The sequence below is a fragment of the Agelaius phoeniceus genome, chromosome 1 (genome assembly GCF_051311805.1).
Source record: "Agelaius phoeniceus isolate bAgePho1 chromosome 1, bAgePho1.hap1, whole genome shotgun sequence".
NCBI lineage: Eukaryota > Metazoa > Chordata > Aves > Passeriformes > Icteridae > Agelaius > Agelaius phoeniceus.
Window position 1 is genome coordinate 6,737,786 of NC_135265.1, and position 27,223 is coordinate 6,765,008.

Sequence of the window (27,223 nt, forward strand, 5' to 3'; positions counted from 1 at the left end):
CTCTAAACTCCTCTTCCTGGCAGCTAGATGACAGAGAAGTAAAAAACATCCACTGCAGACAATTTTTCCAGTCTGGTCCCTGACATGGTTCCCAAGTGAGGAATGATGCAGTTATCCTGCTGCCCCACAGCAGCAGATTTCAGCACCCTGTGGAGTTATTTTCCAAAGGAAATTATCTGCTGTTCAGATACTTTCTTTAGTGTCACTTTTTAAATTTATCTAATAGTGTCACAGGATTTCAATAAGCAAACAGATCTTCCAGCAAAGAAGATGTTTGCTACCCCAAACATCAGGTCCCCATTCCTGCAAGCCTTTCTGTACTGGGGAATGACTCAGTTTAGCCATGCTGAAGCAAAGGGTATACACTCCTTCTTCTTCCAATTCTTCATTTAAAAAAATCCATATATTTTAGCACTAAACATCATGACTGCATAATCTCAAAAGAGTAAATGAAGCTTGAATGCAACAAAAACAGGTACCACAATCTCATAACTCTTCCCAGATGATGCCAAGCACAAAGCAGTGTGAACACGTGAAGTTCATCTATTCAATGTAATCCTATTTTCTCTCTCATTACAGTGGTAGAAGATGTGAGATTTTGGGCACTGTTGACTTTAACAGCTCTGTGGGGAGGAGAAGACACTTTCCTGTTGTAGCACTCCAAATTTTAAGATTTAAGCACTGGCAAAAAAATTTACTCAGAAAAACTTGACATTGACAAAAAAAAAAACCTGATGGAAACTTTGAAGCAGAAACAAGCCCTGAAAAAAAAATCTCTTCTTCTCAGCTTTAAAACTGGAATGGACAAAATGATAGGCAGAGGAAAGAAAGGTGGAGATGATTCAACAGGCTCATTTTGTGGTGATGCCTTGTGCTGTTGCCTTCCCCAGTCTGATGATGCTGGAACCATCAGAGCACTTGGATGTGTTTGGAGTGCATGGAGGCAGTGCCAGGAGGCTCTCACTGAACTCGTGCACAAGAAAAGCCCTGTCCCACTGCACACCTCTTCCTAAATACAGAATGCAATAAAGGAGCAGAAGTGATGGTGTGAGTCCTGATAATCACACTCTCCAAGTCTCTTTTCCAAGCACAGGTGAGGCTCCCAGCCCAGCCCAGCTGGATCCTCTCTGGTCTCTCTTGGCTAAACCAGAGCCAAGCATGGCAAAGCCCTGGCACCCCTGCTGCAGCTCTGTGCTCTGCTGGCATCCCTCCTTCCTGAGTTTGTAGCTGGGCTCTCCAGGGAAGCAGCTGCATGCACTGGAGAGAAGTTTCCCATTCTGCAGCACAGGCTTTTTGCACATTCTGCTTTGTAAGCTCCTCCACTGACAGCGTTCACTGTCTCCATGTCCCAGCTTTCCAAACAGAGGGGCTGTAGGGATTTCCTGTGATAGCCACCGTGGCTTCCAGCTGCTTCCAACAGAGCTCCAGACACTCTGCCTCAGAGCTCATCCCAAAATCCTGGGTGACTTTAACAGCAGCATGACTCCTGGCCAGCCCTCAGCAGCATTGACTTAAATGCCATATAATTGCAGTGACATGTCTTTAATAACAAAACCCACGCCAAGAAACTGTGGTTGGAACAAGAGCTGACTAAGGCCAGTTTCCAAAGGGTTTTCAGTCCCCTCTTCTCTCACTTGTGGCTTCCTGGGTGCTGCACAACCACCCCTGGGTCACTGAGGGGCTGCAGCCCCCCACAGCTTCTCCAGCTGCCAGCACAGCCACACCAAGTGAGGAGCCTTGCCCCAAATGTCACCTCTGGAAAAGATGGAGGTGCTCCTCCAGCACCACCCTCTGAGGCTGGGGACAATCCCAAGGGAGCCACCATCCTTGGGTGTCTGGTGGGGCTTTCTCCCTTAAAAAAAGATCTGAGATTTCAACTCTCTTCATCACCCCTGAACTCCGTGGTTAAATGAAAAAGCAAAAAAATCAGCATGGGGCAGAACCCCTCTGATGACATCTCCCTTGCACAGAAGCTCCACACACCCCCCCCACACCACCCAAAAACCAGGAGAGCTTTATCTTTCAGGATTTATCTGACAGCATGGATATGTGTGACTGTTGCTACATAGAGATGTTCCATATAACACACAGAAATAAGACATGCTAATCTTCTTTGCATTTTCATATTCTAGTATTTTTACACATTCTTCACTCCAATGGTCTGGATAATACCAAAGCATAAATCCTCTTTGCTTAAATAAACTTCAAGGGACTGTGGCCCATCACAAAGGAATCTCAAAGGAATGGCTATTTATTATATACATCAATGAAATTGAGAAAAAACGTTAAATCTCAGCTTCTTTTTTGGTCTTTGTTTCTACAACAAACAGAGAAAAAGAAAAATGTTCTTAACATCTGCAACAAAGCCCAAATCTGTCATTCCGCAGCTGTGGCTTTGACCATTTCTCTAAATTTAGAACATCTCTCCCTACCTGTCTTCCCTTCCCACTAGTAAGAATTTGCTGATAATCCACCTATTTTTCTGCAGACTGGGCTTCTGATCCAACAAAATCTAGAGAGCTGTACAAGTGGGTTTGCACTAATCCCCACCATTTGTTTGAAAGATTTCTGTGAGCACCAGCAAACATACAAGATGTCAGATCAGCAATATTCCTCATTACTTACTTTTTATCCCTTTGATTGCACCAGAAGGGTTTTCCTCTGGTTTTTAAGGACAAAACCCAACACTTAGATCCCCATGCAGGAAACTATTATTTATTGTTCACCACCTTCACAGGGAGGATGAGCAAATATTGCTGAAATTAGCCAAAATATTTATAGTTTTTTGGTTTGGCAGGTTTGGGTTGTGGTTTTCTGGGGTTTTTTGGGGGGGTGGGGTTTGTTTTGGATTTTGTTTTTGTATTGATTTTGTTTTGTTTTAAGGAGGTCTGTTTTTTTTTCTTCAGATCAACTGATTTAGATGGCTCAGCAACGATTTACTATTAATTTCAGGCAACCAGTTCTGGAAATTGTTCCACTGCTTCAGAGCCCAGTGATAAAATCTTCCCCTGTGTCACTGTGAAAAAGCCAGAGGTAGTAAATCCAATGTCCTTAAATGCACACAACAGAGCAAAATTTGATCCTCATGGAGGTAGAAACAGATTTTAACCAGCTTTGCTGCAAGGGGCAATACTTTCTTCTAAAAGATGAAAAAACTCAGCTAACCACACATTCATTTTTGAGGTTCACTCTCACGAGCAAGTTCAGGCTGGTGCTGCCTTGCTGAGGACTCCTTTGCCAAAAGCCCATTTCTATCAGCTGGCTGCTTGTTTCAGCTGCCACTGGTGCTTCTTGTCTCTCAGAAATCCTCCAAGGTACTCTAAAACATGGCCAAACTCACCCTTCTCTACCACACACAAAGGAGGCAGCACTAATATAGATGCTGAACACAGAATAAATCCCACAGGCACTGTTTGCCACCTGTAGCTGCTCTTGCTCCTGTATTAAGCACCAGCTCATGTGAAATTCTTCCACCTTCCCTCCAGAAAGTCTTGACCTTTGTGGAGTTTAGATGTGCACCTCTATTTTGCATGGATTAAAGGCAGTTTTGGCCTCTGGATGCTCAGTGCTCTGGGGCATGTCAGTGTGACAGAGGAATTGAAGCAAGGGCTTTAGTGCAAACAGCTTCATCCTGCTGCAGCTACAGCTCAGGTTGCCAAGAGCAGCTCTCTCACCATTAAACAGTTTCATGGAAAAGGCTGTGAACATGAAGAGCTGTGGAAACCTTATACTGAGGTTAAGCAAACAAATCTGACACCAGACCTTCTGCCCAGCTCAGGCAGGAAGTGAAGCAGATACATCCACAGTGACCCTGAAATGAAATGCTCTGTACTCCCAAAGAACTGTTCCTTGAAGAATATTTGATTCATGGCTTACCTCCACACGTGTTCCTCAGCCAAAATTTAATTGCAGGCCTTTATCAACACAATTAAATGTCTACCTTGATATGGAGTGTCATATCCTGACCTGGGGGCAATGTCAAACTCTCCTGGGATGAGGAGAGGACAAGCTGATTTCCTGAACAGCTACTGAAATTCCAGTTTGGAGGGAGGGATGCTTTTGGTCCCTGATGTTTTAATTGGTTCAGAAGGAAAAAAAGAAAGAAAAGCAACAAAGCAAAATGACAGAAAGAACAGTCAAAGGTTCTTAGCTCAAAACCTAAGCCAAAGGATTTCCAGGCAGGCAGGGCAATGCCAGGCTCTCCACACAAGAAGGAGAAGCAGTGGGATGCCCACAGGAGGGCACCTGGGCTTCACAGTGCTGCAGGAGCTGCCAGGGAGGTGCACTCTGGGCTGGCACAGTGTGGCACAGCTGCTCCAATGCTCCTGTCACCCCAGCCCTGTGTCACACACCCACACAGGGCCCCCAGCCCTGTCACCCCAGTCCTGTGTCACCCCAACCCTGTGCCACACACCCACACAGGGCCCCCAACCCTGTGTCACCCCAGTCCTCTGTCACACCCACACAGGGCTCCCAGCCCTGCACTCACCCACATTTGGGGCTCAGAGAGCTGTAAACTGCAGGAGATGCTGCAAGAAGCAAACTACAAAGAAGCACACCACAGCTGCCAGCAGATAAAGTGTGCTTACAGGAAACCCAAGGCAAGCTTCAAAATAATTTAATTAAAGAACTGAGGTGCTTTGATGGTTGATCATCAAAGGCTCTAAGTACTTGTTTCACATATCAACTACACACATTAATATTTTCATCATCTAAGACAAGAGGTTTTTTTAAGATACAGAGGAATGTTCAAATATTCTGTGAACTGCAAAAGAAAAGGGCACATCAGAAAGTTTATATAGAAAAAAATCCAAAACAACAACAAATCAAAACCAAACAATCCACTACCCTTTTTTGTTTTGTTTTAAAACTAACATAAGAAAACTTGGATTTCATTAACACTTGGTGCCCTTTCTAGAACCAGCCTTCCCTGGTGGGAAGGTGGTTGAGTCTCCTGATCCATCTTAGAGCTCCCAGGCATAGGGACCTTTGTAAGCTCCCTGCTGGCTTTAGGTTTGTCATTTAGCAGTCACCACTGCTGATTTTAGGACTGTCATAAATCAGTTAATTTCTGCCATTTGGCTCTTTCAGCAATGCTCTGTTTAGCTGGTCAGCTGGATAACAAATTCTAATACCCAAGGAGACCAAAGGGGCAGCACTGTGTGAGAACACCAATTACAGATTATTGCCAGAGATGGATAATCAGAGATTACTGACTCAAATCTTCCCTTCAGAAAGTTTTCTATGCAGAGCATTACTCTCAAAAATCACATCCACTACAACATTTTTGCTTACTCCAGCTTCACACTCTATCCCCATGAATCCTCATCTCCCTGCCCCATCCTTTGCATTTTTTTTTGTGGAGCATCCCCACCCACCCAGTCAGCAGCACAAACCATTTCATACAACACTGGTACAGCACAGAGAGGCCAAATCTCAAAATGGTGCCAAATCTGGGGAGCATGGACCTCTGGCTAACATGCATGTGAGTGCCTGTGAATAACAAAATTGCTTTTATAAACCTGAATTGGGTCTTTTGCACAGTGCTGTCCTTCATTCAGAATGTCCCACACTGTGCCAGGGAAGCTTGTCAGAAGTTTTGATGGATTATCAATCATATTTATTGAAAGTTTAGATGGATGGGAACTGTTCATAGATCACTGTCCAAAAATTAGACCCAAGACCTGTTTTCTGCCATGAGTAGAAGGCTTTGCCTGTCATTTTAGACTAGGAACATGACTTCTAGCCTTCTCCAGCTGATGTGTTTATTATTCTACTCACAATAAACCTCAAATCAATTAACTCACTGGGCTAGAAAATCCTGAATGAATTAATTTTAAAAAGTGGCATCTCTGTTGTACTTGGCTTTGGCAAAGGAAGCATGAGCTCACTTGGGTCAAAGAGAAAGCAGCACAGAAAGATTCAGCTGCACTACACAGGATCAGGAGAACAGGAATTAGATCAGTGACCTAGGTTGGAATTACACCATTTCCACAGCAGCTTCACCTCTGTCAAACTACAAGGACAAAAGACTTATTCCTATATCCCCTAATTCAGACTGATATTTGACTTACTATGGCAGTGGGGAAAAAAAAATCCTAAACCTGGCACCACACAGAGGTTTGTATTTTTTACTCTACTTCTCCACATTTCCTTCTCCCAGTACCACCCAACCTGCTTCTAAACTTGCTGTACAGATCAAGTGAGCTAATGCCAACTCCACTGCCAGATGATCACTGCACAGCTTGAAGGTGTTCCAGCCCCTGAGTGAATCCAAATCCATGATCCAGGTTCTCCTTGCCCAGTTTGTGACTCTGCCAGTGACTGCTGGAAGTGAGGAGCTGCTCAAGCAGCTGCTGGAAGCTCCTGTGATGGTTTATAGACACTGCAGTCCCTGCCCATGGTTATTTCCCATACAAATGGGAATGTTACCTTCAGCTGGCTTTATGGCCAATGGGAAAACGTACATGTGGAAGCAGGAAACAAATTAGAAAGCCTTGCAAGTAGCAGAGTCTGGGTGAATTCTGTAAAACCCCCTCAGCCAAATCACTGGTTATCAGCAGAGCTCTCCTTCAAGAGGTTTTCACAGCCCCAAAGGCTGAAAAAGCAAAGGCTCATTTCCACAAAGCCCATAAACTGAGACATGATAGTGATCAGCTCCTTGCCCTGTTGACTCTCACAATGCACAGCAATTCACCACCAATTTTATGGGGCTTATTTTATTTTTTAAATCACACCAAGCTCAGTCATAACTCACACTGACCCAAAATGGCTACATAAGAGCTGGCCTGAGCCTGGCATTTAACTGTATTTTACCCTCTCTACTCCACACACTGTATTCATCAATCCATGCACTTCTCTGCCTTGTGATCAGATTCTTTCATTACAAATTTTTCCAGATCAGAAAACTGATTGAGCCAACATTTATCATGTTTATTCAGCCCATTTTTGAGGCATTTCCCAAGCACCTTATCTAGGAAGCTGATAACCCATGATATCTGTAAAACTTGGATCTGATACCTTAAGTCATTATTACTCCTCCAGACTCCAAACACATATCCAAAAAAAATCTTGGATGCAAAATGCTTTTTCAGTGGACTTAGAACAAGCATTCACTTAGAATCAGGAAAAGCAATGTACTTTTAAATGTATGAACAAACCTACTTAAATAAATAGGATTTCTCCAGCACTTATAAACAAATACTTGCTTAAGGACCAAATTCTGAAATGACTGATCAAAATGGAAAATGGACTCATAAATAGAATTGAAGGTCTGCTCCTACATTTATTCTCAGATTTGTAAAATACAGATAGCTAAATATGAACAGCCCACAACCACAAACATTTCCCCCACAATTTATTTCCAAATGATTTCCTGTGATTAGCCAGCTTAAGACAGCAAAGCACTCACTTTAGCTTTACTATTGCTTACATTGCTGCCTCTGTGGAAAAGTCACCTGTACCTCAGCAATGCCCTTCAGACAACTTTTATCAAAAGACACAAAGAAGAGCAGCAGTTCATCAGCCCCTGGACATGTTCAATCTGCAGTTTCTATTTCCCCTTATGCCAGCAGCAGTCTCTAAAAGAGCAAATCCAAAACTAAGGTCTTGTCCATACATCACAAGAAATAATAATTTGGTCATTATTAAAAAGTTTGATTATTTGCAGTATGTTTCCCAGCTGAAACCCCAGGAAAGAGATAAAAAATGGGAATGAATGCAGACACAGGGATTTTTGTCGTTGTTTTTGTTGGGTTTGGGTTTTTTGGGTTTTTTTTTATGACTGCATATAAATCATTAGAAATTTGAAGACAATCTGAAAAATCCTTCTTGTCTGGAAAGAATATAGAAGCATACTGGATGTATTCCCCCTATGCAGACAAGACTGACCATGAGAAACTAAGGTGAAAAGGGAAGGACATAGAAAGATGTCCAAATAAACTAAGAACAATCACCATAGGCACGTTTTAGCCAGACAAATCATCTGCTGCTGACAGCAACATCAGTAACTGGCAGCAGAAATGGTGCTGAACGTGGCTGCTCTTTGGCCATGCGTGCAGCACCAGCCTTGCTGCAGAAGTGCTGACACATTTTGTCTGCAAAAAGTCATTTTTCTGGCATAGATGAGACCAAAATGAACAGTGCTGGTCCCCTTGTCTGCCTCTGAGGGCAAGGCAAGCTTGAAAATGGATGATCAGATGTCCTGGCACACCAGTACTGGAGAATAAAGCAAGACAAACAGCTTTTCTCCTTTTCCAGGTTTTATGGGCTGACTGTGGAAGAGTCTACACCACCCCCAAGGTGGACGTGGACCAAGCAGCCCTGTCCTTGTCCTGCAGAGTGGTCACAGCCACAAATCAAAGCTGCCTCCTGCCCTTTCCCTCTGCATCCCACCTGCCTGCCCATTCAGGAGTTTGGGGCACTGTGAATAGAGCAGCAGAACTGGAAATGGCCTCAGTGTTCAGGGTCCTGGTGCAGGCTGGAACTGATGGATCTCTGCAGTTGTGGCCCAAAGGCTGGCAGGTTCTAAGACCATGGGAGGAATGTATTGGTTTAGCAAAAAAAATTCCAAATGCAGATGGCAGCAGCTGGCATGAGGAAGGACACCCCATTGTATGGTGCCATTCTGCAGGAAAACATTCCTGAAGGGTAATGGTGGGAAACAGCTTGAGGAAAGGGAAGGTGAAATGGCTGTGCCCAACTCTCCCCAGTAGCCTGTCCTGGGCTAAACTCACTCCTCTGCAAGCTGTCACCTAAATACCACAAACATGGAGTAAAATCTTGGGAGGGAATGAACTCCAGTCCAAAGCTTGAAAAAAAAAAATTTAGCAGAGATCAGCTTCAGTCCAAAGGCCTTTGAGGCACCAGAGCACAACCTGGCTGCAGTGAGGCAGGGTTTCCCCAACTCCTTCCCTGGGTTACTGCAAATGAGAGCTACTTGCTCCATCTATGGGTAAAAATTAGTACAGTCATAGGCTGTTCTCACAGAGGGCATCATCTAACCACGAGATGTTCTACAAGAAAATAAATTATTAGAATGAATAAGGTGAATGACAACCATTCTGCCTTGCTTCTCACAGTCCTTTGAACAAAATACCATCTGGACCATTATTATGGGAGCACCAGGAGTCCTCCTTATGGATTGCTTCAGGTACCACAGTTAACAGAATTGAATACCAGAAGGAGAAAAAAGTATTAAGTAGAAGCAGAACTCTAAAACTTTATATTGAAAAACATTTCCTTTCTCAAGTGCAGTGAAAATTCACTGATCCAAATCTGACCACCAGCATCAAGATGTTTCAAAGCTATGTAATTTTCAATTCAAAGTTCCATAAGGAATTTTTAATTCTGAGCTAAATTTATCTTTTGATCCCATGCACCTCAACCCAAACCTTTAGGTCAATGGAAACCTTTTAATTGATTTCCTTTACTAGTAAAACTGACAGCATTATTAATGTGTCCTGAGTATTGCTGCTTGTTACTTGGACCAATTTTTTCAGAAGGGGAAGCAGCACTGGAAAAAGCTCTGATGTCCTTCAAATGAGGCACTCAGATCCATCAAAAAAGGAATTTTTAAATGAATTAAATTTCATACAAACATCTACTTCTAATAAAATATTCAGGGTACTTGATTTTAGCCCATCTGCAGGGGTAGCTCCCTCATAGCCACCCAGTGAAATAAAGCTGTTCTCATTTATTTGCACATGCTTTGGCTGTGCAGGGAGAGCTCATGCAAGAAAAGTGACATCTGCATTGTGCTTCTTCCCAGTGCAGGTCACGCTCCTGTGTTTACTTTGGATCACCTCAGTTTGCTTTACTGAGATGTGTCACTGCTTTCTCTTGGCATTGCACCTCTCACAAATGACACACATGGGAAGTGTCTGCCCACTGCAGCCAGGACTCAACCATGTCTGGGGGCAGCAGGTCCCAACTGGTGCCCCATGGGAGCAGTTCCTGCAGTTTTGAGCTAAAACAAACTGGGAAGCAGTTCCACAATGCCAATTTTAAAATCACTTTTCACAGCCCCTCAAACTTCAACTTGCACCTCTTCACTCACCCTTTGCTCCTGTTGTGCCTGCAAAAAATCTGTGAAATCACTGTCAGCTCTGTAGAAGCCCACTGCAAGCTGCAGGTCACACCAATGCACTCACATCCAATTAAATTGTAATTATTTTAATGTTCCATGGCTGCCCATGTGGCCACGCTGCTGCTGGTGGTACTGAGCTGTACATCCTCAGTTGTGCAGGATATTTTCCCTTAATATTTTTCTTAAATGTGTTATTCCAGAGGTGCTACCACTGCTGCTGAGGGGCTCAGCCTTGTTCAGCAGTGGGTCCTCCTTGGAGCCATCTGGCACTGGCTCTGTTGGACATGGGGGAAGCTTCCAGAAGCCACTCCTGTGGTTCCCCCCACTACCAAATCCTGGCCACACAAATCCAGTGGAGATACCAACATTATTGGATTCGCACAGTGAATCCAAAACACAGCACTGTACCAGCCACTAGAAGGAAAATTAACCCTTTCCCAGCCAAAACCAGGGTGGTATCCATCTCTTATACTCTGCTTTGACATCACACCCAGCACCAACATTTTCCACTGCACCCCAACAAATCACAACCACCTTTGCTGTCCTTTGATGTGCACACCCAGTGCTGGATTGTTGCAGGCTGAAGCCAGCTCTGGGTCCAGGTGCTGGGGCCAATCTCCACTTGCAGAACACTCTGGGAGGTGCAAGGTGGGCAGCACTGAGGGGATGCATTTACCAAGCATCACAGTGCAGGGAACAGCACTAGAAAGTTCCTCTGCACCCCCTCAAAGCCAGGCTTGATTCACCCCCAATCCATATTCAGTTTTCAGCTGTCAGTTTAACAGTGCTGTTGAAAAGGAATTCTCTGATAAAAAAGAAATGAAAAATTAAATAAATGTGATGATTACATTTCAGAGCACTTGTACAGAAATCCAGCATGCAAAGAACTGTCTTGGATTTTTCTGCAGTGAAGGGGCTGCACCAGTGGCCAAGCACACACCTCACCCAAAAATGTCACTACAGAGCTTCTCCCAGAGGGATCTGAGGTGGATTTTTTGCAAGGGTGGGAGGCTGAATTTGAAGCCCCAAGCAGCAGTTTACTGCTGTTACTTATGAACTACCTGAAGTGGCTGGCAGCCAAGTACATGGTTGTGGGAAGGTATTTTTTTCTTTCAAGGCAAATCTTTTGTCAGATCAAGCTGTGGGGTTATGACCAGATACTGAACTGGGGTAACCAAAGGGAAGAGGCACAAAGATGAGCTCTGGATAGTGCCAAAACCAATGATAAAATACTGAAGATAAGCAAAACCTTCAAACTCCCAGCCTGAAGTGGAAAATAGTTTAAGTTTCACATCTACAAATCACTTTCTGTTTTACCATTGTCCTACCCTAAACTGTGTACATTCAAAAGACAAAATAACTTAGCTGGGAAAAGAGCAACTACATGGGAAAGCAAGTGCTGCAAATACCACACATAGTCTTTAAAATGAAAACAAGCAAGGAAGAAGTTGCTTCCAAGAAAAACAAGGAATATGCAGAGTAACAGGTTAGTCTATGTTTTGAACAATGTGTGGGAGGAGGAAGTGGAGGGAAGATGGAAGGGTATGTTATTTAAAACAAGGACTGCACCTACTTTCCCCCACACACTGCTCATGATGACAGGAAAGGAGTGCAGCACAGACTCCTTTCAGATAAAGTGGGGGACAAAAACAAACCCCAGGTCCCTGTGAACTTTTATCTGCTCTTTTTTTCAAATTGCTGATTGCCTGGATAAAACACACATTTGCCATAAACCCAAAGGGAAGACTCCAGTACAGAGTTTCCCAGAAGAGCCACAGCTGGGAGGGACATCTGCAGATCTCTGGTCTGATCCCTGCTCAAAGCAACTTTAAACTGGGCTGCTCAGAGCCTAGTCCAGTCAATTTATTAAAATCTGCCAGGGCAGCAATTTCACAGCCCCTCTGGAGCCCTGCTGCCACACCAGCCCCTCCAAGAACATTTTTCCTACACATTCCTTGCACTTCCCTCCTGACTCCTGCACTTTCTCTGGGCATCCCTGGAGGGGCTGGCACTGTCTTGTCCTAACCCCATTAGGAAACTGAAGACAGCACAAAATTCTTCTTCTCCTTTTTCTTCCTCCCCCTCCACCAGTGTGGGGCTGCAGCCCCAGTGCCATGGCCTTTGCTGGACCAGGATGTCCCCATCTTGTACTGGGGAGCCCACAGCTGGACCCAGCACTGCTGATGTGTCTCACTGGTGCCAAGCAGAGGGGGAGGATGACCTCCCTTGACCTGCTGGTGATCCTCAGAGTGCAATCTGTTAATTTTCATTTTCATGCAATTAATCCAGCAGGGATGTGAAGGCAGGCAAGCACAGCTGATCTCAATGCACTCACAGTCTGAGAACTGATAAAACAACCCAAGTCCCATTCACTTTGAACACAGACATCCCAAACTGTTTGAGAAAATGAGATTTTAATCACATAGGTTGTGACAATTTTGAGCAGTGAAGCATTTAAGCACCTTTAGAAATGTGGAGCCACGTGCTGGTTTAGCTTTTCTCAGAGCTCTCCAGCACAGCACCTCTGCAAAAGTCTGAGGTGTACCTGAGAAGTCTTGTATGTCAGGAAATGCTGCTCAAGCCACAGAGACCTTGTTTTGAGCAGCACACAACCAATTAACTTACTCTTCTGCAGTACCTGGGGTTACTCTATTTGCAAAGCAGCAGAATGCAGAAGTATTGCTCATAAAAATATAATAAAACAGCAGAAATGCTAACCTGTACTTTTCCAGAAGTCTTGAAAGGGTTTTGCTAAATAAAATCTTATCAAAGTTAATTAAATATAGTAAACTCTAAGTGTGTAATTCATTGCTGCCCCTGTTTAGCACATTCTGGATAAAATCCACTTTAATGTGGTAGTGAAGGGTAGGTGTCTGCATTAGACTCACTGTAAGAGAGCTAAATGCTGTGAAGGGATAATAAATGTCCTGTTTTGCAAAAAGCTGTGGGAAGAGAAGAGTTATCAATTTAAACACCAATTAAAATCAGCACACCCTTTCCAAGGGGCTGCCTCTCTTGCCTTAAGAACAAAAGACCACGAGCACCCAAGCCCAGTGCAGTTCCTGCAAGGCTCCCAGAGCAGCAGGGTCATGGATCTCTTCTGCTGGCTCAAATATAGCATGGCCCCATTCCAAGCCTGCTCCTGAGGCACTGATGTGACCTTATCAAAAGGATTTTGCTGACTCCTGGAAGATTGCTTTATTTAATATTCTGTTGTACCTAGCTAGGACTTAAATAGTGCTGGCTGCTTAGATAAGTTGATTACAAGGTCCCAGGATGGCTTTGCTCTGCAGTCTAAGTTGCTGCTATTCATGCAGCAGAGAGCTCTTCTCTGCTCACTCCACTCACTCAGCAGAATACTGCCAAAATTGAAAGGCCATATTTGAACCTATGTGGACTAGCAAGAAGAGCTTAAATGGATTTTAAATATTGTGAAGTTTTAACAAGAGGGGAGCGTAAAAAGCGTACTTGAACTTCAAGAAGGGATGAACAAATGTCCTTGAATAGATGTTTAGAGCCTTCTCTGAGTCCTTCAGAAACACTGACTCCTACTTTCAATCTCCTGATGGTGTTTTAGAGAGAAGGAAGGAGTGGAAAGGATACCATTTCAATTAACCTTCAGCAGCACTTCTGATAAACCAAGAGAAAAATCCTGCATGGCTTTGTATTGCTGTGTTCTTGTGGACAAGTCATTATGAAATAAAATAATTGGCTTTAATCAGAACAAGTTAAGATAAATTCTCATAAAGAAAAATGAGAAGGTCTCTCTCTACTATTTAAAATCACTGAACATTATCAATACATTGCAGGAAACACATAGCCCAACACAGGTATATGCATGACCAGTTCTGTACCTACATTGTCACAGAAGATTTGCCAACAATTTTTCATTATTTCTTCTGTTTACAGAATGAAAACTCTCTGTGATCTTACAATCCAGCAAGACATGATTCCTCTCTTTCCCCTATAACTCTGCTCCTTTCCCACAGCCACCAAACCCTCATGCAGACCAGGTTTGGTTTGGTGACCAGCACTGGGAAACTTTGTTCAGTAAGACAGTTTTAAAATTGAAGCGTGTTTTCAATCCTGCTCATTTCTGAGTTCCAGCAGTGTGTAAATAGCACCCAGGCTGCTGAAGAGCTAAAATCTTTGCCCAGTATAAAGCTGTATATAGCAAGTGCTCTGAGCCAAAGAGGTTTGCTATGCCTTTCATATTCCTGCAGAGGAGCTCAAATATCCCCTTAATGGTCATTTGACTGGAAGCAAATTAAATTTATTTAATGCCCTGCCCTTCCTACAATAGAACAAATAAATACCAATTAGAGAACACAGCTGAAATTCCCTTTTGGGTCTACAAAACCTGTAACTCCTGAGTGACATCATGTCAGTGCCCACCCCCACCACACATCCCATGAATGTTTCCAGCTGTTCTCAAGTCTTGCATTGACATTGCTGAAACCACCCAGAAAACTCCCACTAATGTGGACAAAGGATTTCTAAACAAAGCACAGGAGTGTGATTTCCATCCTCAGCCCTGTGGAGGTTCCCCTGAGGTGTCCATGACCCTGCAGAAGTCACACCTAATGGCCAGCACATCAGAAACCCACAAGACATGGTCAGTGAAAGAGAGAATGAACAATTAGCACATGCCTCATCTGCACTTACTTCACTACCGCAGGTAAAGCATGGGCCAAGCCCAGAGGTACCGTGTATCTTCCTGAAATAACATGAGCAATTTCTTACTTTTTCTTGATCTGGAGAAAAACTTGATGCCCCCAGGAGAGGTAGACGGGTTAGAATTGGGGGAAGACTCTTTGGAGGAGGACCTGAAGATGCCACTGAAGCTCATTCGGCGTGGGGAGCGTGGGGGAGACTCCTGGTAGGGGAAGGGGAACACTGTTTTGGGTGAGCCAGGACTGTGCTTGGATCTCACAGGGGCAGAAACGGGGCTGGAAGGTCGGTTCTGGAGCCCCTTGGAGAAAAGGCCTTTGGAAGGGCTGCCAGCTGAGTAGCTTTCATCCACCTGAGGAGGAGACAAGGAGGAAGAAAAAAAGAAAAGTTTCCATTAATTCAGTTCAGTTCAGGCTTCCAGGATCTCTGAGCTTGTCTCAACAGAGCCAACTCCTGTTTGTTGGGGTGGTGGATTAGCCAGAGGTGCCCTTCCCCAGTGTTGTCATTATAGTGCAAGAGTTCTATTACCATTACATTGCAAGGGTTCCATATTGCCAGAGTTTTGTACCCCCCCTGATGTTTCTTGTAGGCATCTCCTCCAGGCACTGACTCTTCCTTGTCCTAGCAGCAGCCAACTGACTCCAGTTCCCCCCAATCCACTCTTTTATAACACTCTTCTTATTGGCCACAGCTGTGGCCTGTTAACATCAGGCCTGTTCCCAATCTTTAGTAATTGGTTCAGCTGTAACTCTTTAGGGGATAAGATTACACTCTGTACCACCTTCATTTACCCTTACTGTGTCCCCCTACACCCCAGCACCTGCCTCCACTGACACCCAGGTGTGTGTGTGCCACCTCTCTGGCCTCACGCTGCCCCTTGCTCCTAAAGGCACCCTGAATTTCACAAAACCATTTCAAGGTGTGCATACATTTTATTATCACACATATAATGCAGGAATTTGTCTACTGCCTTTGTCTGTCACAAACCCCCTTTCCTTCCTCAGACAAATGAAAGGTGACTGGCACTGAATTTATTTAAGGCAATGAATGATCGTGGTTAAGGAAACACAGTGCCCTGAAGTCTTCCCCATGAATTTAAGGACCCACCCACAGCTCTTAAATCTCCATCCCATGATGTGACTCAGCACAGCACACAAGTCCCCAAGTGCCTGACAGGCCTCCATGACACTGGCCACATCCACAACTGTGGGATTGCAACTCCTATCCCAAAAATAGAGGCACCATTTTAGAGTGATGACGTCCCTGCTAATTACCTGAGCTGGGAAATGACCTTTCTAACAGCTGGATCCCTTTTGGGACCTGTGCTGCCTTTCCAGCAGTGTAAATATCTGTGCACAGCACAGCTCTGCACTGTACAGGTTTGCCCAGTGAGGGGGAGAAAAGAACCCAGAAAAACAAACAACAAAAAAAAGGAACTAAGATTAAATTCTCCTCCCCATACAATTAACAGAAGCTGACCCAAAATCTCAGTGGGATTTGCACGTGCCTGGGCTATATGGAGAGTTTATTTCCTTCTGGAAGCACAAAGTAGTTCTGTGGGTATGAGGCTGCTGTTTTAGCTGGGGGCATTTCTCATGAATGAAGGGCTCTGTTCCTGGCAGAAGGCAGCAGTGGGTTCCAGGTCACCAGGGAATGCTTAGGCCAAGGCCAAGGTGGATGTGCCCACAGCCCCCTGCATGCCTGCTCCTCTCTGCCCAATTACTCAGCACAAAGCAGGAGGGATGGAGCAGGACTGTCAAGATGCCTCCTGATGTGTGTCAGTCCAGCTTGGTAAAGGCATTGCTGCCATGGGAGTCATCTTAGGGATAAAATAGCATCTTTCATTAGGATGATTGAGATGAAAGGAAACCTCATAGGCACATATGCTCTGCTTTGGGTCAGTGAAGGGCTTGTGTGTATGAACCCAACTAAAAATGGTCAGCAAAATTTAAAACCCATGCAAATAACCCTGTTTTCAAAACACAGTTTATTCACAGCTCCAAAACAGGTGTAGAAAGATGCACAAGCAGCATAATGGCCAAATAGCTGCTCCCTCCATAACCCAGGGTCCCCTTTCCTGCAGACCTTTCTGTGTCCTGCACACACACTTTGGGCCAGCTCCTCTTTCCACTTGGGATGGGACAGAGCTGGAGCAGGTCCTGATGTGTGGAACTGCAGAAAGGCCTGCAGAGATTGCAATCTCCCTTTTGAGAAGATTTCTAACCCAAAGGGCAAGTGGCACCTTGTCTGGGAGATGGACACAAACAGTGTGGGTCATGAGAGGGGCACAGACTTGTGCCAGCACAGCCCTGGTTAGGTGATGAATTCTGCTCTGTGTTCCCCTGCACAGCACAGAGATTCTGACAAGAGACAGAACAACTTTTTTTATAACTGCATTCCTGTTTTTGACAGTGTGGGCAAAAATGTCTCAAACATATACCTGTCCTTTTCCAGATGAATTAGGGGAGCAGTTGCCCTCAAGGGCAAGTTTTTGAAAAAGATAAATCAATTCTAACTGAAGCAATATCAACTACCAAAAGCAACAACAGACTCTGGACAGTCTCCACAAGAGAAGAAAAAAGCAGAGTTTCCTGCTTAATGCAGTTGCCTGAGGCTCAGGCTTGCCTCCTAGCTCTGTCATGGATTCTATGTGCAATCTTGAAAACTCATTCTAAATTATAAATCTATTCTGCCATGAGGACTGTCTCTCCTTTATTCCCACCCCAAGTCTTCCAGCACTCACACTGTCTCCCAGTGAGTATTTATCAAGAATAATAGGGCACAGTCCCTCAACTGAGACCAGGAATAATAACCATGCTATAGGAAATTAATAAACAAATTACACTTTTGTCATGGGTAAAACAGTCCCAAAGTGATAGCTTTCTCATAAAAGCTCATTAACTTTACTAAAATATCATCTGTAAATCATCTGAGACTACTTAGGCCTTGTTCTCTTCACAACTACACAGTTCAAGAAACAACCAAGTAGCACAATGGCACCTCCTTCTGCATTGCAATTTAAACAGGTCTGCTGCCAAATCTACTGCCTGAAAGTCAGGAGTGAGAACATTTTCTAGCTTATTTTAATCATGATACAAATCTGACACTGCTACTGTAGTTTAGGTGTGCTTCCAGGATGGCAATTTCATTCTATTTTTACCTAGAGTGACAAGCCATGACATTTGTAAAGCCAAGGACCTCATTCTGGCACTACCCTTAATGCTGCCTGTTAACTTTTTTTTTGCATGCTTGTTTGGTTAAACTGGCACACTGATAGGGGACACTTCAAAACAACTGCTGTGTCCTTACACACTAAAGCAATTTTAGAGATGCAAAATGTCAAACAACAATTTGTAAAAAAGGTCAGTATTGCCTTGTACATGCAAGCCAGACACAAAAACAAATTGTTCTCAAATTCTGAGCAGAAGCAGCAGGGTGTTTTTATTTACTGCAATCACAACCAGTTGCTTTCTCTCCATCATGCCAGGCAGATGAATTAATTAATTGTCAGAGCACCAGGGGCACACTGCTAAATACACATGTGCATGCTACCAAATTAAAGGAAATTACTGCATTGAATTCTTCCCCAGCCTGTTAATTACACACAGGTTACATCCACCATCACGGTGGGCAAACACTTGTGATTTTGCTTGGGAAATTACAACAGGATTGCTTGCTTAGAATATAATTTGTGGCTAATGGATTGCAAGTTTTAAAAGACTATTATTATTTACTTCTGCAAGTAAAATCAGCAGCAACAGTTATCACAGCATATCCAAAAGCACAAGGCAATGCTCATTTTCATGCTTCAGCTGGGAATGCAGAAGAATCTTTGCTGTGGAATAAACCCCATCAGCCCATGCAGACTTGGTGTGACAACTCTGGCAGTGATGCTAGAGGCAGGTTACACAGCTAGATCGTTCATCAGCCTGTTTTGAATGCTTTTTGGACTCATTCCCTAAAGCTATGATAGGCAGGTGGGCTGAAAACTCCCACATGTGCTTTGGAAAGATAACTATTCCCCCAGCTGAGCTTTAGTAGCAAAATAAAAGTATTACACCCTGGTTTCTCACATTAGTAAACACTGTGAATCACTTTGTGTTGGTCCAGGACAAGCTGTAAAGAGAGAATGGGCAGAAATATGGAACACACCTAAAACCAGCATAAATGCACATGGAGGTTTGGCTCGTTTTATCCCAAATGGGCAATTTGCCTCTTGGAGATAAGGAATCCAAACACAAAATGCAAGTACAATACTAATCAGTGCATAAATAACATCTAATAAAAAAATCTAAAAATTCTTTTAAGTGCTAATACTGTTCAGCTATTAAAAAAAAAAAAAACAACCCAAAACCAAACAAATGAAAACCAAACTCCCCCCACAAACCCAACAAAACAACAGCAAAAACCAAAAACAAAACCCCCAAAAACAACCAACCAACTACCAATTAACCAACCAACCACCAACAAAACATTTCTTGTGTTGGCTTTGTGCAAAGCCTAAATGGGATCTTTGAGCTGTCTGCCCAACACTGGACTCCTTAAATCTGAAAACTGGTTATGCTGGAGAGAAATGTCAGCCCCTGACCTGATGCCTGCAGAGAGCAGAGGAGCTGGAACAGGGCTAAGTTAGCAGCTTGGTGCCAGTGCCAGTGCAACCCTAGCCTCAGCCTAGAGCAATGTGCTCCCCAAGGGAGGTGAAGCAACAGAGCAGAGCCCTGTTCCACATCAGATGTGCTGGTTCTAGGGACCAACTGCACTTGTTCATGGCTAAACTGGTTATCTCACACAGCACTGAGAAAAACATCTCCTGAAATGCTCTAAGTTGTTATCAGTTTTCATGCTTTGCAGCACAAAAGGATCCCCAGCTGGGGACCAGGGAGAGGTTTTGCCCAGTTTTACACACTAAGTGACCACAGGCATGTTTTGAAAATACGTCCAGAACTATCCACTGTTGAAAACAAAGCCCCAAAATGAGCCATGTCTTACAGTGTTTGGCATCTAGCAGAGTTAGCATTGCGTTTTTTGAGTGAAACATGAAGTGACAGTGGGGCACTCTTCCCCAAGTCCAGAAGCTCTGGAAGATTTCACTACAAGGAATAAGACTGTGAAACTGCCCCTGTCATTTCACCTGGATGATGGAATCTTTCTCTCTTCCTATCCTCCTCTTCCTTTCTCCTGGCTTAGGGTTTGTCTCTGCAACAGGATTGTGCCCAAACCCTTCATCTTCAGACCAAGAGAACATTCCCTGACCCCCCTTGCTTGTTGCTCTGGTTAACATACACCAAGTGAACAACTTTGTATCTTGTGCTGGTAAGAAATATCCACCTGGAAGATCACCCAGGTCTTCCTGAATAAGATCCCTCCCTATGATTAAAAAAATCAATTTCCTTTGCATCTACAATAAATTTGGTTGCTGTGATTTTATTTTTTTTATTTTTTTGTTTCAGTTTTACCGGCAAAGACCCAGGAGTGATGCTGGGGAAACCCCAGCAGTTCTGTCCCTTCATCCAGCACTCACCCTTTCAACACCAATCTTTTCCTTCATCTATTTTCTTACCTGGCTTGCAATTCTTCATCTTATTTCACAAGAAATATTGAAGTGCACTACAATTAATCACTACCATAGGATAATCCCCAGTGCAATGGGCTAAGACAGCAAACTATTCATATTTCACCACAAACTGGTCTCTCCTCATCCTCACACCACCCATCTCAGCCCTGCCACAGGCAGAAATTTTCCCAACATTGTTATTTTTTGTTCCTTTGCTTTGTATTGGAAATATGATCACTCTTTTTTTGCCTGATAAAATCCTCTCTAAGAAGAAATTTCTGGTCCCAATGTAGAATTTAAGGAGCACTGAACTTCAGGGTAGAGAAGTGTCCTGCCAAAGCTGCCTGCCCAGAAAAATCAATGAGCTCTGCTGAGAAGACCCTGAGCACGGCCAGGCAGAGGCTGTGTTGGAAATCCAGGCACTGCCTGTGCCCAGCACCTCTCCACAGCCATCCCCTCTGCCCTCCTGCCAAGGGTGCTCCAGCAACAGACCCTTGACTGAGCACAAAGCCTTCCCCAGAGGATGCTCTCTCTGAAAAATCTCTGTTTCTGCTTCAGTTTGGGGCAGTGAATTTAGTTTCATTTCTTAAAACAAGCAAAAAAAAAATTCTGTCAAATACAAATGGGCTCAATCTAAACAGCCTTTCAAAATGCTTTTGAATTTAAGTGAAAATTATAAAATGCTCCTGAGCTCTGTTCTGTTTTACTTCAACCCTGAACAGTGGGGAAATTTATGGAGCACTATGGAGGCCTGTTTGATTTTACTACAGTGAGTTATTTGACCTTTATTTTGCCTCTTCACTTAAAAATTTTTTGAAAGGCAAAGAACAGAAAAGGAATTACCTCCCACCATCCTTGACAGGGACAGTAAACACAATTAGAGACAATACACCAGATAGATGTCTGCACTTGTTTCCTGCCCTTCCACTGAATCCCAACAAAAAAAAGCCCTTTGATAAAGTTAATTGGATGATTCTCTCATTCTGCTGGAATAAAAGAGCTCACAGAGACACAAGAGCTGACTTCATTAGACTGAAAGGTAATGAAGGACTTGCTCTCCCAGTGTCACATTCAGCACCACTGGTCCCCTTCCTTCTGCCTGAGCTGTACCAATTGAGATGGCACCATGCTTTACAGGGTCACAGATGTCACTTCCCAAAACTAAAGCACAATGACACTTTCCCAGATTAAAACACAATGGGATGAGGCTGGCTGCTCTGGCAGGCTCTGAGAGCTCTGCCCTGCTGCACACATGGGCAGGGGAAGGTTTCCAGCACTGAGCAGGGCTGCTCAGAGACAGAAAGCAGGCATTAGGAAAGGCAGGAGCAGGGCTGGCTCCCTGTCCAGTTCCTGATCTCTAAGTACATTTATTTCAAAGCAGATGAAGGGGTGATTCCTAATCTCTAAGTACATTTATTTCAAAGCAGAGGATGGGGAGGAGCTGTGCAATCACAGTGCAGTGCTTGCCCTGAGGCTCCTGCATCCCCTGCAGGTGCCCTATGCCAAGGCTGTGGCACTATCCAGGACTTGCCCCCCATCTTCACTGCTCATAAAAATGGACAATTAAAAGTAAATTCAAAGGAGATTTATTTGCCAGTGAATGAGGAAGGAGGGGCTGAATTTTTTTTTCTTCCTCTCCCTTATCCAGGGGTTGCTCGTGTCATTACCATGAGTCACTGAACAAAGCAAAAAAATTCTGGGACCAGTAGCAGGACAAAACACCCCTTGGAATCCTTCAGTGCTGGAGTCACTCCTAGTCTGATTCTAGTTCACCAACATCTCCCTGCATTGCTGATAGCAGAACTGTGAGTTAGTGTCAAACAGTCAGAACAAAACCTCTATTTTTACTCTATTCCTTCATTTGTACATTGTACATTTGTTCACTGAACCCAAACTAATCCTTTAACCACTGAGTCACATCCAGAATCCACAAACAGCTGATTACCTACAGCTATTCTCAAAATCTAACCCAGGCTTTGTGAAAGACTTCCCAAAAAGTGTGCATTAGATGCTCCTGGGTGTAACTGCTCCTAGGTGTAACTGGCCAAATGGAGGTGGGCTGTTTGTTTGCAAAATGTGTTTTAAGTGACTCATGTCATTCTGCATCAGAGTCTCTTGCTCAGAATTTACCACTCTCTCCCCTCTCATTTTTGTATGAAGCACAAATTGTAGCAGTAATGAGTCTGCCTATCCTTCAAACCATGATAAGGTATGATATAGTACAGAAGCAGAATGTTTTGTTGGCCTAGAAACAAAATTTTCCACTGGTGAGTCTCAATTTATTTTAGCAGCCAGGCTTTTATTCATTTACTAGGTTCCATGTTTGTTCAGTCTCATTCCAGTTGCTTAAATAAAAATGACTTGTTCTACTTTTCTATATACATGACACCAACGCTATGACATTTCTCAACCCAATTTATAGTTCATTTAAACCCCCACATTTGTTCAATAAGAGCCATTTACAATTAATTTCAGTCCAAATGAGTCCATTATAACAGCATCATTAACTAGCCAACATTAGCTATTTCATTGTTTTGCTCAGGACTAATGTTTGACAAACCTGTACATTATCCTAATTGCAAACATCATAAATATTAACACAGTAATTGCCTTTTTTGCAGTCTTTTGAAACTTCATCTCTGCTCCATGATTTATTCACAATCAACACTTGGCAGAGAAAGCTCTGCCACTTCATTCAAGAGTGTTTCATCAGAGTTGTTTGGATTTAATTTTAAAATATCTTACTTTAACAGCTCGTGCTTTAAAGACACTTAAGCTATTAATAGGATAGAGCCACCTTTGTAATCTAAGATAAACATCTCCCCAGCTTTGTCCTCACACAGAGAAAAGAATTTTAATGCACACTTCTTTTCAAGGCTTTTATCTATATTTTTGTGACAATTCCATTATTGCCATAAAGAAATGGATCAATATTATTCTTCAAACATCTTTTCTCCCACCTCCTCCCTCCTCCATCTATAATTTGCTAGCTGACTTCTCATAAAAAAGTTTCCTGTGTAATTTTTTTTCTTTTTGATCATTCACAACCCTGGGCTTTAAGCTAAGAGTAATGGCTGTCAGTTTCCTGCAATTTCCACACCTTATCCTTTAACCTCCATTTGAGATGAAAGATCTATAAACATTCAAGGTGTGAAGACCTCTAAAATTGAAAGAGCCATTTGGGTGCAGGGGGGCACTCATCCCTGACTGCTGCCCTGCCACACTGTACCAGAATTATTTTCTGAATGTTGCTCCCAATCACTCATGATTTTCCAGGTCTCTAAACTTCCCCTCTTCCACTGTCTTTTCCCAGGCTGAGGAAATGCAGTAAATCTGATTGCTTTTCAGACGGCACCTATGTCTATATTTCTGTCTTTAATGATCCTCTGTGCAGGAAGGATTGAAGCCATTTCTGGAGAGCCCCAGAAATGGGGAATGGCAATACCAGTTGCTTTAGACAAAGCCACCCACACAAGTGTTAAAGCATTTTTTCTGGCAATAAGAAGGGTAAAAGTATCTGTTCCAGGCACCTTTCTCCACCACACCAGGCCAAACATTTCTCCTTCCTTCACAGTATTATATTCTCCATCTTCAAAGCAGGAGGGTGAAAACTATCCCTATCGTCTTCCTGCCATTAGTCATAAAGGAAAGAAGAATACATCATTTATAATAGTAGACATATTAATGAGAAGTGATTAAGGCTGAACTTCAGGAAATGTGCGTCACTTTGCCGCTGCTGCCAAAAAATTTCTATGTGAAGCCGAACAAATAATTCTAGACTTGAATTTCCTAGCTGTGTAATGAGGATTGTTGTCACAGGATAATGATTGAGAGACACTTGCATGGTAAACTGCTGAGAGTTTCTGTGAAAAACGTTAATTCAGTTTCTAAAAGCCCTTCAAAAGGAACAGAGAATTAAATTAATGGCAGATTTGAAAAATGGGTTGTGAACTACTCTTGATCTATAGCCCAGGTGACAGAAGAGTTAAGTGCAGGAAGAGAGACATCTCTGATGAATTTCCTGTCTCCAGCATGATGAGTGAATGGAAAAAGCCAAACTACTGATGAAATACTGACTTTTAATAGACAAAAGTTACACACCATACAAGTGGTTTCAAACTTGAACTAAGAAAAACCTTCCTCCTTGAAAAGTAACTTGGGGACTTTTTTATGTATCAGCAGTAGGGACTGGCAACGTTTTAGTAAGAATTAAATGAATTAATAGTGTGATGCTACTCATCATTCACTACCAGCAAAAATCCCATCCTTCTCATTGAGGAAAATTACATATTGGATGTCAATCCATTGTGTGGCAATAGATTTTAAAAGATTATATCTTTTTTTTATCAGAAGTGGGGCACTGCCAGCTCCCTTCTTACCATTTTGCAGCATGTGTTGAACAGAGCTCAAGTATAATAGTAGGAAAAACCACTAGGTCTTACACAGTCAAAAAGGTCAGTTAGAACTTCAGATATTAAGCCCCAGCTCTGTGGTTATTGCAAAATCAGTTGCACTTCCATAAGCAGAACTTGCCCCAGCATTTAGCAATTGTACAAAAAAAGAGGCAACTGCTGAAATGTCCCTCCAGTTCTTCCAAGACATGAACTCACCAAAGGCCAGGTGGTGATCTAAGGTTGGACTCAATAATCTCAGAGGTCTTTTCCAACCTCAATGATTCTGTGCTTTTGTAAAAATATAGTCCTGAGACCAGTTGGAAGAAAATTACAGGATTCAGGAACAGTAGAGTGGAAGTCATTAAATGATTTCATGTAATTCTGCACATCAGGCATGGCACATTATTTCCTCATGACTGAGATTCATGCATCTTTCTCACCTTTCTTTGGGGAAAGAAGGTGATAAATGGAAAAATCAAGTTTTAGCCAGAAAGCCCTGCCTTCTTCCAGCATGACTATCCCTTCCAAAACCATCACATTGTTCCCTTTATTCAAACCCTTCAAACAGGCACCTTTTGGTAGCACTGTATATTTTAGCTTCCTTGGCATCTACAGGAGTTCCCCAGCATCAGCATCTCCTACCTCAGTCTAAAAGGTCCAACACGGAAAAGAACAAGGACAATGTTATAAACTTATTCAATTGCTGATGAATTGCAGAAATTCTTAAAATATCTGCCCTTAGCTAGAGGTGCAAAGGAATAGAAACTCATGCTGTCAACAGAGCTAAGTTATTATTGTTCTAGATGCAGATCAGCTTCACTAAGGAGTATTTACTACGTTGCCTGCTTTAAACTAAACCTGCAGCCACATGGCTTGTAGCAGGTTTAATGGTCATGGAGGTCCACAGCCTTGTAAATACTGTGACAAGTGAAACTGGTCTGAGGAGTAGCTAAGATCAGCTTTTGGGGGTGCCTGTGGGTTGGAGGAGAATGCCTCTTTGCCAAGCCCAGAATGTGGCTGGTAGGAGGCTTCCATTTAGCAGACCAGCTTGTACTTCAGTGCTTTGTGAAAATGAGGAGGCCAGGACCTGAAGATGACAGATCCCACCATTTTTATTGCTCTGAAGATTGTACAGGCACATCCCCAAAGTCATGCATTAAATGTGCTGCCCTGATGCTTTTTAAAGCAAGCCAACTCTGTGACTACATTGGCTTAATTTAACATCATCAGAAAAACAAATCAATGCCTCCAGAAGGATAACCTTGAGTTAATCTCACATTGAGGAGGCAACTCTCTACTTTGTTCATGGCAAGGCTCTATCACTATGGCTTCAGCAAAAGGAGACAGTTCATTTTTCCAGTGCCAAGGACAGAGAGATCAAGGACAGTGAACAGTTAAAACCCCCACAGAGAGAGAGAGCAGCCATCAGGAGGCAATTCCAGGAAAACCTTCTAACAGCCACAGATTCCTCCTTGGGCAGTGTATATTTCTGCAGCAACACCTCAGATCTTGTAAGGTAAAGATATTCCTGAAAATACAGCGATGCAAGATCACCTCACTGATTTACAGCTGTGTTACACACAACATCTGCAGTATTTACAGCAATACCACCAGCAGCTTGCATCCTTCACAGGTTATACTGCTCAGGCACTGTCATGGTAAAGTCTGCAAAAGCCACTGCAAAAGCCACTAAGGCTTTGCCTTAGTGCACCACTCTCAACAGGTTAATGTATGTCAGGGAAGATGCAAACCCCAGGCTTTTTCAAGCCTAACAAATGGTGTGCACCACAAGGGATTCAAGCACTGCAAAGAAGGGGAAGCTGGGATGAATCCTACCTTGCGAGGAGCATTTTTGTCCGTGCTCTCCACATCACCGTCCAGGAATGGCATGGCAAATGAGCTGAGATCCTGCAAGGACAGAGAAGAAAAAGGGATGTATTTTACTAATGCCTTCTTCTTTCCATCAGAGAACCCCATGACTGAAGCCCACAGGTCTATTTATATAGTGCCCACTGCTTCACCCACAGCAATTGCTGGCAAGCCATACCATGGACTCTGCTGGTTCTCCTGGGCTGTGAAAAAATGTCAGATTTAAGTCACAAGTGAACAGGGAGCCCTCAGCAGCACTTGCACCACATCACCATCAAAAACCACCTGCACAGCCAAAGTCAAAAGTCCTGCTTTAAACTTACAAGGGGAGGTACTGAAATCCCATAGAAAAATTGGTATTATAGTTTCTTATAAATTATAATAACCTTATAAATTTAAATTGTGAGTAAATTATTGTTTAAACACATCCACTTGCTCAGCAAATGCCTATCTTGCCTTTAGTGGGATGCATGACCTTAAAGCATATTTATGGCAATAAAGACAACCTGAATGAAAGTATGTCAGCATTCTGAGAAATACATAACTTCTAAAAAAAGACAGAGAAAACTGACATGGTGTTCAGGGAGGAAATAATGGATTCACCTGCACAAATGGGCGAGGAGCAGCCAATTCTGCAGGACTGAAGAC

The 27,223-nt window shown here is 43.2% G+C and overlaps 1 protein-coding gene across 4 annotated transcripts in view; it reads right to left on the reverse strand.

The window, feature by feature from the left end:
• Positions 1-27,223, reverse strand: part of PRKAG2 (protein kinase AMP-activated non-catalytic subunit gamma 2) — a 216,945-nt gene that overhangs the window by 123,983 nt on the left and 65,739 nt on the right. For 3 of the 4 annotated variants that reach the window (XM_054638079.2, XM_054638070.2, XM_077189179.1), the window contains 2 exons: positions 26,543-26,614; positions 14,831-15,110 (listed from right to left, as the gene is read on the reverse strand). In XM_054638079.2, the coding sequence (XP_054494054.2) occupies positions 14,831-15,110; positions 26,543-26,614 (352 nt within the window). Of the gene's footprint in view, positions 1-14,752; positions 15,111-26,542; positions 26,615-27,223 lie in introns of those variants that run through there. The other variant, XM_054638087.2, reaches the window with a different exon arrangement.